This window comes from Rhinopithecus bieti, unplaced genomic scaffold, assembly GCF_001698545.2.
Source record: "Rhinopithecus bieti isolate Rb0 unplaced genomic scaffold, ASM169854v2 scaffold_53514, whole genome shotgun sequence".
Lineage (NCBI taxonomy): Eukaryota > Metazoa > Chordata > Mammalia > Primates > Cercopithecidae > Rhinopithecus > Rhinopithecus bieti.
Window position 1 is genome coordinate 86,568 of NW_016820813.1, and position 17,300 is coordinate 103,867.

A 17,300-nucleotide genomic window follows, 5' to 3' on the forward strand; every position below is an offset into this window, starting at 1 on the left:
GGGCGTCCGGGTCAGGGTAGGGGACGGGGCCCGGGCCGGGGGAGCGCTGCTCGGGCGGGTGCTCCCCGGGGCCGCCCCGCTGCGCCGCGTTCTGGCACTCGGGTTCCCGGAGCGGCCCAGGAATCACAGGTGCGTCCGGCGCTTCGCCGCCGCCACGGCTTTTCTCCGTTCCCAGCCGCTGGAGGGGCCTGCTTCGGTGTGCGCGCTTCCCCGGCTGACTTTCTCTTTCGGTCCAGGCCCTCCCCGCGCCGCCCTGTAGCCCTCGCCTTGCCCGCAGCCTGCGGCCGGGAGCCTCCTGCGGGCGCGGTCCTGGGGCGCTGGAGCCCGGCGCCCGCCTGGAAGCGCCGCTTCAGCCGACGTGCGCCCCGCTCCTAGGACGCGCTCGGGGGAGCGAGACCTGGGATTTCCAGTCCCCGGCAGGGGCTTCGCGGGTGCAGAAGGAAGACCCGGGCGGGCTCTCAGAGCTGTGCGTTCCTGGGGTGCTTGACGGAGCCCGTTGCGGCTTAGACCTGCACCGAATGAATGTAAGTGATCTTCAGTATGGAGAACGCACGCGGCAGATCCGAAACCAAGCCCCTGCCGAGCCACGGCCACCTCCCAGGTGGATCCCTGCAGCCCCGCACTCCGTCGTGCAATGCGGGGCCGAGCTCTCTGCCGGTATCCTTTGTGCTGGGAGGCCCCGGAGGGGACGGTTTTGCCAATGCAGGATGCGGCAGGCTGTGAAACCGTCCGTTTCCATTGCTTCCAGAGGGACTGAGAAAGTCTTGTGGTTCTTGGCGTATTCTCAGAAGAAGAATATTAAGAGCTCCCTGGGAAGGATGTGGCCGCCGAGTCATGGGTTGTGAGAGAAAGTGAACTCATTTAATAGATTACATTCCGGAAGGCAGGTGAAACTTTCTCTGAGCGAGCCAGTCGTGGCTTCAGAGAAGAGATAAAGGGCCCGACAGTCTCAAATGAAAATATAAAATCATGGATAGTGTAAGGAATTCAGCTTTGAAGTGAAAGCATAGCGGTCTTCCCATAAAATTTCATTAAATAGAATTAAATAAAACCAAGTATGATTTCCCAAGGATGCAGATGTGTCTCTCTCTAAGGCACACAGTTGCACACACACCGCAGCCACACTTCAGGGAGCACCTGTCTGTGCCCCAGAACTGGGTGAGATGGTCAACACGCGAGACCTTATTAATAGGATGGCCTGAGAAAGCACCTCACCATCCCAGTCTACGGCCCTAGCGTGAGCATGAGGGAAACAGCGCACAAACCGGAGCAGAAGAACATCTTGCGGCCGGGCGCAGTGGCTCACGCCTGTGATCCCAGCACTTTCCGAGGCCGAGGCCGGCGGCTCACAAGGTCAGGAGATGGAGAGCATCCTGGCTAAGATTACGAAACCCAGTCTCTACTGAAAATACAAAAAATTAGCTTGGTGTGGTGGCACGCACCTGTAGTACCAGCTCCTGGAGACGCTGAGGCAGGAGAATCATTTGAACCCAGGAGACAGAGGTTATAGTGAGCCGAGATCGCACCACTGCACTCAGCCTGGGCGACAGAGCAAGACTTCATCTCAAAAAAAAAAAAAGAACATTTTGCAGGACACCTGACCAGTCCTCTGTGAAGGTCATGGAATCTGAAAGCGCATCACAACCAGGAGAAGCCTAAGAACACGTGAACACCATATGTAAGACGTGATAGAAAAAGGAAGGAAAGCTGAATACAGGCTTTAGTTTTCTAAAAAATTGAGTAAAACTGTGTTGTTTCAACCCAGCCCATGTGGCTCAAAGGAATTGGTGAATAGGAAAATAACAGATCAGCTTTTTAAAAAAGACATGATAGACTGGGAGCAGTGATTCTTAATGAAAAATCCAAAGCACAAAACATATATTAACACACTGGTAAGGTATTGAGAATGATAACACCACCTATCAGATGTTCTAAGAAATCTGTATCCTAAAAATCTGCAAAATGGCTCACGCCTGAAATCCCAGCATTTTGGGAGGCCGAGGTGGGCGGATCGTCACGAGTACAGGAGATCGAGACCGTCCTGGCTAACACGGTGAAACCCCGTCTCCGCTAAAAATACAAAAATTTAGCTGGGCGTCGTGGCGGACACCTGTAGTGCCAGCTACTCGGGAGGCTGAGGCAGGAGAATGGCGGGAACCCGGAGGCGGAGCTTGCAGTGAGCCGAGATGGCGCCACTGCGCTCCAGCCTGGGCTGCAGAGTGAGACTCTGTCTCAAAAAAAAAAAAAAAAAAAAATCCGAGTGTGGTGGTGCACCTGTAGTCTCAGCTGCTGGGGAGGCTGAGATAGGAGGATGGTTTGAACCCAGGAGGTTGAGGCTGCAGGGAGCCTGCTGGGAGACAGAGTGAGACTCTGTCTCAAAAAAAAAAAAATGATGTAATAGACACTGGGGACTACTAGACGGGGAGGGTAGAAGACTGGGGTGAGGGTTGAAAAATTACCTGTTGGGTACTGTGTCCACTGTTTGGGTGATGAGTTCACTAGAAGCCCACACCCCAGCATTGCACAATATACCCAAAGAACAAACCTGCACATGACCCCCCTGAATCTCCTCAATGCCAGCAATAACAACAAATCATCATTCCTGGCCAATTTTGCTTTATCTATACCCCAGTGCCAACCCCACCCACACCCCTGTAGGATTTGTTTTGAAATAGATCCCAAGCAAATTACCATTTCATCTGCATATTTCAATGAGTATTTCTTTGTTAAACATAACACCTTTATTGCACCAAAAAATTAAGAATAATTTTTTAATGTTCTCACATGTCTGGTTAGTGTTTAAATTTCTGTGATTATCTTAGAAGTTTTGCCCAGTTCCTCTTTTAGAATCAGGATGCAGTTAAGACCTACATGTTGGGTGGTACAGCTCTTAATCATGTAATTTTAAAAATGAGGTGGCCGGGCACGGTGGCTCAAGCCTGTAATCCCAGCACTTTGGGAGGCCGAGACGGGCGGATCACGAGGTCAGGAGATCGAGACCATCCTGGCTAACACGGTGAAACCCCGTCTCTACTAAAATACAAAAAAAAACTAGCCAGGCGAGGTGGCGGGCGCCTGTAGTCCCAGCTACTCGGGAGGCTGAGGCAGGAGAATGGCGTAAACCCCGGAGGCGGAGCTTGCAGTGAGCTGAGATCCGGCCACTGCACTCCAGTCCCGGTGACAGAGCGAGACTCCGCCTCAAAAAAAAAAAAAAAAAAAAAATGAGGCAGCTAGCTGGGCGCGGTGGCTCACGCCTATAATCCCAATACTTTGGGAGGCTGAGTTGGGTGGATCACCTGAGGTCAGGAGTTCGAGACCAGCCTGACCAACATGGTGAAACCCTGTCTCTACTAAAAATACAAAATTAGCCAGGCGTGATGTCGCATGCCTGTAATCCCAGCTATTCGGGAGGCTGAAGCAGGAGAATCACTTGAACCTGGGAGGCAGAGGTTGCAGGGAGTCGAGATCACGCCACTGCACTCCAGCTTGGGTGACGAATGAAACTCCAGCTCAAAAAAGAAAAAGAGGCAGCATGCCCTGAGCCCACCCCAGGTGTGCCAGTTTATGTCCTGTGGTTGTGTTCACTCTATTGTGAGCTTGTCCCCCCGTTAGATGTTCTTTGCAAACATATTCAGGGCTGCATGAATGTTTTCGTTCCACTTTTACAGGGCATTGACATTTCCAGTTCCTTACCAGTCCACATGACTGACAGCTCATTATCCTAGATTTTTCTGTTCACATCAGCAGAGCACAGTAGTACAGGTATAATACCTGACATCTACCTGTCATGTATCAAGGAGTCTGCTAGCTTGGCTTCTGAGCCCTCAGGGGCGTGGGGGCAATGTTGGTCCCTGTGGTGGGGGAAAGGATGAGAGAAATTGCCTCTAGTTAAGGCAGAGAGGAAGAGGGGTGCTCTGTAGGGGCAGATACCACGTCTAGTGACTTTTTTTTTTTTTTTTTTGGAGAGACAGAGTCTTGCTCTGTCATCCAGGCTGGAATGAAATGGCATGATCTCGGCTCACTGCAGCCTCCACCTCCTGGGTTCAAGCAATTCTCTTGCCTCAGCCTCCCAAGTAGCTGGGACTACAGGCACCTGCCACCGTGCCTGGCTAATTTTTGTATTTTTAATAGAGACGGAGTTTCACTATATTGGCCAGGCTGGTCTCGAACTCTTGACCTTGTGATCCACCTACCTCGGCCTCCCAAAGTGCTGGGATTAGAGGCGTGAGCCACCGCCCCTGGCTGTGACTTTTTATGTCTTTATATTCACTGAGGACTGTGTACACTGATGATTCTCAGTAAATATTTGATAGATGGAACAAATAAATAGAATACAGATACTGCACTGAGCTTCCCTGGAGGGAGGATGGAGAGGAAGAAGCATGTGTTAATATGTGCTGTACTCTTAATTTCCGTTTGAAACAGGGAATGACATCTCCCATAGAAACTGCAAGAAGCTTTATTACAGTGGTTAGTTGTATTAGGGTCAGAATTGTGTGGGCTAACCCAGAAATTGAACTTTTTAAATTAAAAAAATTAAGGGCCAGGGACCGTGGCTCATGCCTGTAATCCTAGCACTTTGGGAGGCCGAGGCAGGCAGATCATGAGGTCAGGAGTTCGAGACCAGCCTGACCAACATGGTGAAATCCCGTCTTTACTAAAAATACAAAAATTAGCCAAGCATGGTGGTGCACGCCTGTAATCACAGCTACTTGGGAGGCTGAGGCAGGAGAATCGCTTGAACCCGGGAGGCGGAGGTTGTGGTAAGCCAAGATCCTGCCACTGCACTCCAGGTTGGGTGACAGAGCAAGAGTCCATCAAAAAAATAAATAAATAAATAAACCACTTTATTGGGGTGTGATTAACATATAAAAAGCTGTGCATCTTTAATGTACACACCTCCATGAGTGCAGGGATAAATGTGCTACCTGTGAAATCCTCACCACCAAGAAATGTAACTGTTTTTTTTGTTTTGTTTTGTTTTGTTTTGTTTTTGAGACGGAGTCTCGCTCTGTCGCCCAGGCTGGAGTGCAGTGGCCGGATCTCAGGTCACTGCAAGCTCCACCTCCCAGGTTCACGCCATTCTCCTGCCTCAGCCTCCCGAGTAGCTGGGACTACAGGTGCCCGCCACCTCGCCCGGCTAGTTTTGTATTTTTTTTTAGTAGAGACGGGGTTTCACCGTGTTAGTCAGGATGGTCTCGATCTCCTGACCTCGTGATCCGCCCATCTAGGCCTCCCAAAGTGCTGGGAAGAAATTTAACTGTTATTTATCAACCATTTCTTTTTTAAGTATTGGGATATAATTACATAGTATAAGCTGCATAGATAATAAAGGTACAGTTTGATGAGTTTTGACAAATGAATATGCCTGTGTAGCCAACAGCCCAGTGAAGAAATTGATCGTTGCTGCCACCCTAAAAAGTTCCTTGGGGCCCCATCCCCCACACCAAGGTGCCTTCTCTTCTGGTACCCATCTGCATAGGTTGAATTAATTTTGCCTGTTCCCATGCTTCATATACATGGAATCATATAGTATGTATTCTCTTATGTCCGCTTTTTTTGCTGGGCATAGTTTCAAGGTTCCTCATGATGTGGGTATCTGTCATACGTTCTTATTATTGCTGAGGACTGTTGTGTTGTTTGAGTACACCAGTTTGCATATCTGTTCTCCTGTTGGTGAACTTCTTTTGGGGGGTGGGTGGTGACGGAGTCTTGTTCTGTCGCCCATGCTGGAGTTCAGTGGCACGACCTTGGCTCACTGTAACCTCTGCCTACCGGGTTCAAGCGAGTCTCCTACTTCAGCCTCTCGAGTAGCTGGGATTATAGGCAGCCGCCACCATGCCTGGCTAAGTTTTGTGTTTTTAGTAGAGATGGGGTTTCACCATGTTGGCCAGGCTGGTCTCAAACTCCTGACCTCAGGAGACCCACCCACCTTGGCCTCCCAAAGTGTTGGGATTATAGGCGTAAGCTACCATGCCTTGCTGGGTTCTGCCTTATTATTGACTGGTAAGAGTGTGTGTGTGTGTGTATGTGTGTGTATACACACACATAAACACATATATACATATACATTAATACATATAGATATGTTATATATCTATAATCTGGATACAAGTTTTTGTTAGATATAGGGATTGCAAATATTTTCTTTGTGGCTTGCCTTTTCATTTCTTTTTTTTTTTTTTTTTTTTTTTTTTGAGCCGGAGTCTCGCTCTGTCACCCGGGCTGGAGTGCAGTGGCCGGATCTCAGCTCACTGCAAGCTCTGCCTCCCGGGTTCACGCCATTCTCCTGCCTCAGCCTCCCGAATAGCTGGGACTACAGGCGCCCTCCACCTCGCCTGGCTAGTTTTTTTGTATTTTTTAGTAGAGACGGGGTTTCACCATGTTAGCCAGGATGGTCTCGATCTCCTGACCTTGTGATCCGCCCGTCTCGGCCTCCCAAAGTGCTGGGATTACAGGCTCGAGCCACCGCTCCCGGCCGCCTTTTCATTTCTTAAAAGTGCCTTTTTCTTTTTTTGAGACGGAGTCTCACTCTGTTGCCCAGAGGAGTGCAGTGGCACAATCTCGGCTCACTGCAACCTCCGCCCCCCTGTTTCAAGCTATTCTCCTGCTTCAGCTTCCTGAGTAGCTGAAATTACAGGCGCCTGCTACCGGGCCCAGCTAATTTTTGTATTTTTAGTAATTTTGTATTTTTAGTAGAAGACAGGGAGGGTTTAACCATCTCGGCCAGGCTGGTCTTGAACTCCTGACGTCGTGATCCACCCGCCCCAGCCTCCCAAAGTGATGGGATTACAGGCGTGAACCACTGCATCTGGTCTAAAAGTTGGTTTTGAAGAGCAGGAATGTTTAATTTTGTTGAAGTCTAATTTATCTGTTTTTTTCCTATGTGGTTGGCGCTTTTGATCTCTGCCTGAGAAATCTTGGTCTCTCCTCAGGTCACAACGGCATCCTCTTGTGTGTTCTTCGAGCTTCACAGCTTTAGGGTTTACCATTAGGTCCGTAAGCTACCTTGAGCTACAGGATGGTCTGAGGCATGAGTTAAACTTCAGTGTTTTCTCTACAATATCCAGTTGGTCTAGCACCATTTGTTGAGGAGACTTTTCCCATTGAATTGTACTGGTGCTTCATTCAGTCTGTGATCTGGCGGTACATGTATAGATCGATATCTGAACTCTATTCCGTTGCGTTTGTCTATCCTTATGCCAGTACCATACTGTCTTGATTATATAGTTTTATAGTAAATCTTTTGTTTGTTTGTTTGTTTGTTTTGTTTTTGAGACAGAGTCTCGCTCTGTCGCTCAGGCTGGAGTGCAGTGGCGTGATCTCAGCTCACTGCAAGCTCCGCCTCCCGGGTTCATGCCATTCTCCTGCCTCAGCCTCCCGAGTAGCTGGGACTACAGGCGCCCGCCACCACACCTGGCTAATTTTTTGCATTTTTAGTAGAGACGGGGTTTTACCATGTTAACCAGGATGATCTCTATCTCCTGACCTTGTGATCCACCTGCCTCAGCCTCCCAAAGTGCTGGGATTACAGGCGTGAGCCACCGTACCCAGCCTATATTAAATCTTAAAATTAGATAGTATATGTCATAAAACTTTATTTTTTTCCATAATTGCCAAACTATTTCTTAGGAAAAATAAGTTCTGCATATCTAATAACCAACAGGCAAAAAACTTCAAATATTAAATCCATGAGTAAGTTGGTGCACAGCAGTGCTCACATTCACTGCAGTTAATGCCTTCATCTGGTTGTGCTGGTGTCAGGAAATAATATTTATTTATTCTTAGCCCTTCTTAGAGAACTCTGTAGGGCCGGGCACGGTGGCTAATGCCTGTAATCCCAGCACTTTGGGAGACCAAGATGAGCGGATCATGAGGTCAGGACTTCAAGACCAGCCTGACCAATATGGTGAAACCCCTACTAAAAATACAAAAATTAGCTGGGCATGGTGGTGCAGCCTGTAATCCCAGCTACTCAGGAGGCTGAGGCAGGAGAACTGCTTGAACCCAGAAGTTGGAGGTTGCAATGAGCCGAGATCACGCCATTGCACTCCAGCCTGGGCAAGACAGTGAGACTCCGTCTCAAAAAAAAAAAAAGAGAACTCTGTAAAACTATGTAACATCTTTTTTATACATTTTTGAAGTCCAGGCATTAATTTACAAAGAACTACTGATCCACCCTTGCTTGGCTTTTATCACCTACTTCTGTTGTTGCTGTTAGGAGCACACATAAGTGGAAGCAATTCTTTTTGTGGAATAATTAGAAGGTAAGTACATCGGATGCTCATCTATGTTTTTACGCTGGACAGCTGTCTTTTAAGGACATTTCTGACACATCTATAACTAAATGGAAGGTCTTAAGGCCACATGCCCCTGGTTGGACAGCATCACTGTCAGTTGATACTGTCATCCTGACAAGGCTCTTTAGTGCTTACACAAACACTTCTTTGTCTTACAGTTTAGCTGTTATAAACAGCTATGCAACTGGCAGCACTCAGGGTTTCCAATGAGAGGAAAACCAATGGAACGTAGTGATCATGCCCTCTGCAGCCCACACCTAGGAGTGGGGGAGGAGGCGTGAGTGTGGCAAGACAAACAGCATCCTCTGCATCCTTCAGTGCTGCAGCTCCCTGTTCTTGCTGAGGCTGCAGGACCTGAAGATTAATAGAGGACGGTCATCAGCTGGGAAGAGGAGAAGCTTGGGCATAGATACCTACTGAGAGTGCTGGAAAAGGAGCTTTCAGAACAGCAGTGCTTAGGGGCAGCAATGCTTAGGGTGAAACTGAAGAAACCCAGTTGTTTTAGATATCCTAACAGACATGTATATATGGCGGGGGCCAAGGGCTAATATGGAATGCAGGCTCCTAGGAGCTCCTGGCTGAAGAAGGAGGAGGGAAAATGGAGCAGCCAGCTCAGTGAGGAAGCTGGGCACATGGCCATGCACTTCCTTCAGGGCAGAGCAGAGGGGACACTCCTGGACTGAGGCTCTCGGAGACCATGTGCAGGACCTTTACTTTTGTTTGTGGCTAGGGGTGTGGGGTAGGTACCTGGATGGAGAAAAACCTGACTTGCTTAATGTCTGTGGATGCAGAAAAATTTTGCCTAATACTGGTTTAAAAGGTGAGGGTGACCTAAACACCTTTTGATTTGTGCAAATCTAAATTCTTGCTGGAGAGTACAAGTTGCAGGGCGTGCAATGCTTGGAACTGAACTGGACCCTTTGGGGAAAAAACAAAAGTCATTTTGTTCACTTTACCATTCCTGTGTACCTGGTATCCCAGGTTCCTCTCCATTTTGTGACTCTTGACATTTTATTAACGGCCAAAAGCATATACTATGCGATTATCAGTGTTGGGATAACCATAGCACTGAAAGAGGGAGCCTGTGGGCCTCATTGCACTGGTCACTGTCATCCGTGGACCAACTTTCACTGCAGGAAGGTCACACAGTCCAGCTGCTGTCGCAGGAATCCCATGACTTCACAAAAACTCCTGACCAAACCGTGTTGACTACAATAAAAGGACAGGTGGGCGCAGTGGCCCATGCCTGTAATCCCAGCTACTTGGGAGGCTGAGGCAGGAGAATCACTTGAACCTGGGAGGTGGAGGTTGCAGTGAACTGAGAGACCATGCCACTGCACCCCAGCCTGGGCAACAGAGTGAGACCCTGTATCAAAAAGAAAAAAATCTAAAAACCCAAAAAAACAAAATCAAAAGTTGGTTCTTTGAAAAGAACAATGAAATTGACAAACTAGCTAGACCAAGCAAAAAAGAAGAATCAAATCACTAAAATCAGGACTGAAAAAGGAGATATTTTCTGTATGCCCTTAGGGTAATTTCCACAGAGTTTAAATTCACTTTTTTTTTTTGAGACGGCGTCTCACTCTGTCGCCCAGGCTGGAGTGCAGCGCGCAATCTTGGCTCACTGCAAGCTCTGCCTCCTGGGTTCACGCCATTCTCCTCCCTCAGCCTCCGGAGTAGCTGGGACCACAGGCACCCACCACTACGCCCAGCTAAATTTTTTTGTGTTTTTTTCAGTAGAGATGGGGTTTCACTGTGTTAGCCAGGTTAGTCTTGATCTCCTGACTTTGTGATCCGCCCACCTTGGCCTCCCGAAGTGCTGGGATTACAGGCGTGAGCCACCGCGCCCGGCCGCTTTTTAAAGTACTTTATTTGTTAGTTACGGTGGTTTTGCTGGGAAACTGGTCCACGGACTTTTCGCACCAGTATTCCGGACCTGATGATCTTTCACTCAGGATTCGGCATGCATTTTGGGATGGCCGCTTTGATGAGCACATTTAGAGATCTAACGTTGATTCTGCGTTAATAGCTGGCTCTCCTGCAGTGCCCACCATGGGGCATTCTTAAGCTACGCTAAACTCTCTGCTTCATAGGACACCCTGGGTCCTGTTTGTATGAGATACACTGAGGGACACAGGACAGGAGCCCCAGTGGTGCCAGGCTCTCCTCTGGCACCTGGAGCCTGGCAGCAGAGGCAGAGCATGGCTCGGCTGGGAGACAGCTGCAGCAGGCAGGGGGCACAACTGATGCTGGTGACTTTGACCACTTGGCTTAGCCAACGTCCACCAGGCTTTTCTGTAAAGATAACTTTTTCTGTTTGTAATTAATAAGAAAAACCTGTAGAGGTGACTCAGTGAATTTTCATTAACTTATTTTAGTATCCATTGATGATTCTGCCTAAATCAGTTTTTACTGTGATGTGATCAAATTGCAATATTCTTCTTTTGTTTTTTGAGACAGGGTCTCACTCTGTCACCCAGGCTGGAATGAAGTGGCGTGATCATGGCTCACTGCAGCCTCATCCTCCTGGGCTCAAGCGATTCTCCTGTCTCAGCCTGCTGAGTAGCTGGGACCACAGGCATGCACTACCACACCCAGCTAATTTTAAAATTTTTTGGTAGAGATAGAGTCTTGCTGTGTTGCCCAGGCTGACCTTGAACTCCCAGGCTCAAGTGATGGTCCAGCTTCAGCCTCCCAAAATACGGGGATTACAGGTGTCAGCCCCTGGGCCCAGCCCCATTTCATTTTGAAAGTACTTTTTGTAATGCCTATAGCTCTGCTGCTCCATTAAGCAGGCTAGCAGGCTGTGTGTCTTATACCAAATTGTGGTTTTACTACTGAGAATAAAAACAATTAGAATTAGTTACTGTGGCTGGGCTCGGTGATTCACACCTGTAATCACAGCACTTTGGGAGGCCGAGGTGGGCGGATCACTTGAGGCCAGGAATTGAAGATCAGCCTGGCCAATATAGCAAAACCCCGTCTCTACTGAAAATACAAAAATTAGCCACACGTGGTGGCGCACACATGTAATCCCAGCTACTTGGGAGGCTGAAGCATGAGAATTGCCTGAACCTAGGAGGCAGAGGTTGTAGTGAGCCGAGATGGTGCTACTGCACTCCAGCCTGGGCGACAGAGTGAGACTCCATCTCAAAAAAAAGGAAAAAGAAAAAGGAATTCATTACTGTAATCTGCAGTTAACAAAAAATCTCCTCAAAAAATAGTCAGCAGGCCAGACGTGGTACACGCCTGTAAGCACAGCACTTTGGGAGGCTGAGGCAGTTGGATCGCCTGAGGTCAGGAGTTCGAGACCAGCCTGACCAATTTGGTGAAACTCTGTCTCTACTAAAAATACAAAAATTAGCCAGGTGTGGTGGCACGCTTCTGTAGTCCCAGCTACTCGGGGGGCTGAGACAGGAGAATTGTTTGAACCCGGGCAGTGGAGGTTTCAGTGAGTCAACATCGTACCAGTGTACTCCAGCCTGGGTGACAGAGTGAGACTCCATCTCAAAAAAAAAAAAAAGTGCTTAGCATTTTGCCATATATGAAGGACAAACGTGTCTCAAAGGTTGGGAGACCTCTCACCATAGACGCCTGTTGAGAGGCAGGGGGAGGGAGGAAGGTGCTGGGGCTCTGCCTCCCCTGCGTGGGATGGGTGGGGTAACCTGAGAGGATGCTGGGCAAGTCTCAGGTCAAGTGTCAGAGCATCAGGTGAGTGTAAGGATGTGGTACCTGCATGGCTGAAAGAAAAGTCATATCAGAAGAGTTATAAATAATGAAAATTGAGTAACTTGTTTAAGCAGGAAGTCATTTAAACCCTATGATAATAAAATTCTTATATAAATGGGCTACAGTAAATGCATGAGAGAGTTGGACTGTAAAGACTCAAATCCTTTTGAGATAAAAATAAAACTCCATCGAAGGAATATCTGTCTTTGTGGTAGCTTGTTGGGTGAAAGAAAACTGATGTATAAAGATTTCATTTCCTTATTTGGGTCAGCTTGTGTTGGTTGCAAAAAATATCTTGACTTTGCCACTTTCAGTGGTCTCTAATGCTGCTATTTATAAATGAAAGATTCTCTTTAGGGTGAATAAACAGTATGACACTCATTCTTTTCTTTTCTTTTCTTTTCTTTTTTTTTTTTTGAGAACCGGGTCTCGCTCTGCCGCCCAGGCTGGAGTGGGCTGTGGCCAGATCTCCAGCTCACTGGCCAAGCTCCGGGCCTCCTGGGTGCAGCGCCATTCTCCCTGGGCCTCCCCCAGCCTCCCCGAGTAGGCTGGGACTACAGGCCCGCCGCCACCTCGCCCGGCTAATTTTTTTGTATTTTTTTTTAGTAGAGATGGGGGTTTCACCGTGTTAGCCAGGATGGTCTTGATATCCTGACCTCGTGATCCGCCCGTCTCGGCCTCCCAAAGTGCTGGGATTACAGGCTTGAGCCACCGCGCCCGGCCTCTTTTTTTTTTTTTGAGATGGAGTCTCGCTCTGTCGCCCAGGCTGGAGTGCAGTGGCACAATCTTGGCTCACTGCAAGCTCCGCCTCCTGGGTTCCTGCCATTCTCCTGCCTCAGCCTCCCCATTAGCTGGGACCACAGGCGCCTGCCACCACGGCTGGCTAATTTTTTGTATTTTTAGTAGAGACGGGGTTTCACTGTGTTAGCCAGGATGGTCTCGATCTCCTGACCTCGTGATCCGCCTGCCTTGGCCTCCCAAAGTGCTGGGAATAGAGGCGTGAGCCACCGCACCCGGCCCATTCTTTTCAATTTTAGTTTTCATGTCAAAAGTTTCTCGCTTGTAAACCTCTTCCTGACATACGTAGCTTGTAAACCCACTTTCCTGACATTTTTTATTTCCTTCTTTTATAGGTACTTCCTATTTAACAGACATTGTGTGGTGGGCTGGCACAATCGCAAGTAAGTAGCCTGTGTGGCGAAGTCTGGTCTTCTCCTTTCTTAGAATCCATCACTGGTCTGGGCAGGGCTGCAGCGGCTGGGCTAGGGTGGCTCTGTTCTTTGGAAGAGGGTGTCACGTGGCCTCTCCCCGGCCCCTAAGCGTGCCTTTCAGTTCAGATGTCCCTGCCTCCCCAGGGCACTGTCCCTGCTCCCCTTCCTCCCAGGATGAGAGTGCAGAAGGACAACTTAGGAGCTGGCGTAGGCCCTGCTGCCCACGATTAGCCGTGAATTCAGTCCAGGCTGATCTGTCCTGAGCCCGAAGAAATTAAAACAGCTCCTGCTCACTCGTGTAGTTGGCCTGTCGGCATTTGGTGAAATTCCATGTTAGGCCGCCTTGTTTTTCTCAGCGCAGCTGGTTTACCAGAGAGTTTCATGACTCAAAGATCAGGTCATGTGCTATAATGTAAAGATAAATAATATTATTAGAGTTCAGAACTCTAAAGGTATTATAAAGGACAACTGTCTTTGAAATTCAGAAACATTGTGTTTGGCCAGCAGGCATGGTGGCTCACGCCTGTAATCCCAGCACTTTGGGAGGCCGAGACAGGTGGATTGTTTGAGCCCAGGATTCGAGACCAGCCTGGGAAACATGGCAAAACCCTGTCTGTACAAAAACAAAAATTAGCTGGGCATAGTGGTATGTGCCTGTTTCACAGCTATTTGGAGGCTGAGGTGGGAGGATTGCTTGAGCCTGGGAGGTGGAGGCTGCAGTGAGCCAAGATCACGCCAGTGCACTCCAGCCTGGGTGACAGAGCAAGACTCTGTCTCAAAAGAAAAAAAAGAAACATCATATACTTTGTCACATTTGTCTTTTAATACGACATTACGTGGCAATACCAATTCTGTTCCTTGAAGAGCTCCTCTAAGCTCTGTCCGGGTGATGTCCCGCTGCAGTCTTGTGCGGCAGTGCTGTATCCTCTTGCTATGCCAGTGGCCTGTCACCGTGGCCAGCTACCTATGCCGGAGTAGGTCACAGGCCACTAGAGGGTGCACAGGAAGTTCTGCCTGATTTGTGTGAAAACAAGGATGTGTTAGGTGAGTGGAGATATGCCCAGTGCCACGCCCATTTCAGTCACTGCTGGTTAGGTTCGGCATTTTCCATGGAGAGCTGAACCTGCTCACTCGACTGACGGGACCAGTGAAGGTGTGGGGCCTGACCTCTGACCCATGACCCCTTAAATGTGCAGATGACACCCCAGATGTGATTCTTCACAAGTAATGGGAATGAAGTAGCCCTTTCAGAGCAGAGCCTTGCAAAATTCAACTCTGATCAGTGCTAAACGAGAGCTCTATAATTGCAAGCGGTATCCTTGTGATTTTCTTGACAGTGGCTGTTGGCCAGATTGGAAACTTCCTGGCTTACACGGCGGTCCCCACGGTCCTGGTAACTCCCCTGGGCGCCCTTGGAGTGCCGTTCGGGTGAGAGCCAAGATTTTGTTTGGTGTTTAATGTGTAGTGTAGATATAACAACTTTTCATTTTAAATGTTTCTGTTAAAGTAATACGAGCAAAGTTGTAACAGCAGATAGATCTTCAGGCCAGGCAGGGTGACTCACGCCTGTAATCCCAGCATTTTGGGAGGCCAAGGAGGGTGAGTTACTTGAGGTCAGGAGTTTGAGACCAACCTGGCCAACATGGCGAAACCCTGTCTCTACTAAAAATACAAAAAATTAGCCGGGCATGGTGGCGACCACCTGTAGTCCCAGCTACTCGGGAGGGTGAGGCACAAGAATTGCTTGAACCTGGGGGGCAGAGGTTGCAGTGAGTTGAGATGGCACTTTAGCACTCAAGCCTGGGAGACAGAGCGAGACTCTGCCTTAAAAAAAAAGAGAGAAGATAGATCTTCGGTATTCTACTCTGTATTGTTTAATTTTATCCCTTCAAATATAGTTCTGGGTATTATTAACCCTTTTCTTAGACATTTAGTATATTTGAAATTCTTTTTTGTTGTTGTTGTTGTTGTTGTTGTTGTTGTTTTGAGGCGGAGTCTCGCTCTGTCGCCCAGGCTGGAGTGCAGTGGCCGGATCTCAGCTCACTGCAAGCTCCGCCCCCCGGGTTTATGCCATTCTCCTGCCTCAGCCTCCGGAGTAGCTGGGACTACAGGCGCCCGCCACCTCGCCCGGCTAGTTTTTTTTTGTATTTTAGTAGAGACGGGGTTTCACCGTGTTAGCCAGGATGGTCTCGATCTTCTGACCTCGTGATCCGCCCGTCTCGGCCTCCCAAAGTGCTGGGATTACAGGCTTGAGCCACCGCGCCCGGCCACATTTAGTATATTTGAAATTCTAATTCATTCGTGCATATCAGTGAATCTGCTGCTCTCATGCTTCTGGCCGTTGTCCTGGAGGACATCTTAGAGACTAGAGAGTCTTCTGACACCTTGGCACGTTATTCTGAGAACTCATTAAGCAAAATGAGTCACTTGGTGTTTTATTGGGGTGCTTAGCATTCCTTGCTGGATGCCGGCCAGTCCCCACCTCAGCCCAGGTATAGAGGTTGGGATGAATAACACATGGTCCCGGTGGATGTGAAATAGGGTTTATGACTGACGCAGTCAACAGCACATGGAATTTCTTAGGAGAACGGCCCGGGTTTGGTTCTCAGTGACATAAAAGGGAGGGGGACCTGTGGGTTTTTATTGTTAGGGGTGGGGTGGACTGAGGGTGGTTTGCATGCGTAGGCCGGGCTGGCATGGACTGTAGTTTTTGCCCATGCCCAGTGACCGAGGACTCGGGACTGAGGACTCTAGGAACCCAGGGTGTGTGCAGGCTCTTTTTTAAGATTTTAATTTAATTTTTTTATTATTAAATTTTAAAAATTTTATTTCTCCATTTTAAATCATCCTTTTAATTGACACATGTGAGTAGGCTTCTTATCAGGTTGCTCGAATGTAGGGCAAAGGGGAAAGGGTGGGGAATGGGAACTTGAGGGCTGCAAGCTATCAAACATTGCGACTAGAGTCTCTATTTACTTACTGCGAAAATGATTTATGAGATACTTATTAAGTAACATATATCCTTGTGTGAACCTGTGTATATTCTGATTTGTCTTTGAAGAAATCATTATAAATAGAAATAGGGTAGAAGAGAAATAAAATCCAAGTTTCTAACTCATGGATACTTTGGTTTTCTGCTGTATTCCGGACAGACGCCCAATTCCTTGCAGAGAAGTGTGTCCATGATGGATGTATTGAAGTTTACACCTTAGAGTCCCTTAGGCATTGAGGTTCTGTGACCTAAATACCATGTTTTTCACATGTGACGCTTGGAGAGTGTGTGGGGGGCACATTTTTCTCGAGAATACATACACTGCTATCGTGTGGCTTGGCGTCACTTTGCGTTTTGGATGGCTCTGAGGCGCTGGGAGGCAAGAGTGTTCTCACTTTGGGAATCACTCCTCAGCTTCTGCGACCCGTTCCCCTGAAAGATAATCAGGCAGATAAACAACCTGACCTGGTGATCTTGGCACATGGCACATTGAATGCACATATACTAAAATGCCTGCTCAGTTAATTTCCTTAGAGCTGTTCTCATGCACGTTGATGATTAAGTCACTTTGCCAGAAATGTTCACTGCTCCACGTCTGTAGGAGGCGTTATTCCCATGTCAGATGGGATTCTGGATAAAAAGCCTGTCTTCAACTCGGAATCCCAGGAAGACCTTTTCTTTTAAACAGAATAAAACTAAAATTAATTTGGAAAAAAAATCTAAGATGATTATCAAAGTGTGCATATATGTATGTATATATGTTTTGTTTTTTTTTTTTTTTTTTTTGAGACAGAATCTCGCTCTGTCGCCCAGGCTGGAGTGCAGTGGTCGGATCTCGGCTCACTGCAAGCTCCACCTCCCGGGTTTACACCATTCTCCTGCCTCAGCCTCCTGAGTAGCTGGGACTACAGGCGCCCGCCACCACGCCTGGCTAGTTTTTTGTATTTTTAGTAGAGACGGGGTTTCACCGTGTTAGCCAGGATGGTCTCGATCTCCTGACCTCGTGATCCGCCCGTCTCGGCCTCCCAGAGTGCTGGGATTACAGGCTTGAGCCACCGCGCCCGGCCA

At 48.3% G+C, this 17,300-nt stretch overlaps 1 protein-coding gene across 1 annotated transcript in view; it reads left to right on the forward strand.

Moving 5' to 3' along the window:
* The first annotated feature begins 13,026 nt into the window (after positions 1–13,026).
* The window catches only part of NIPA1 (NIPA magnesium transporter 1), a 16,633-nt gene continuing 12,359 nt past the window's right edge, over positions 13,027–17,300 (forward strand). The window contains 2 exon segments of the mRNA XM_017859961.1: positions 13,027–13,210; positions 14,578–14,685. Coding sequence (XP_017715450.1) covers position 13,210; positions 14,578–14,685 — 109 coding nt within the window. The 5' untranslated portion in view covers positions 13,027–13,209.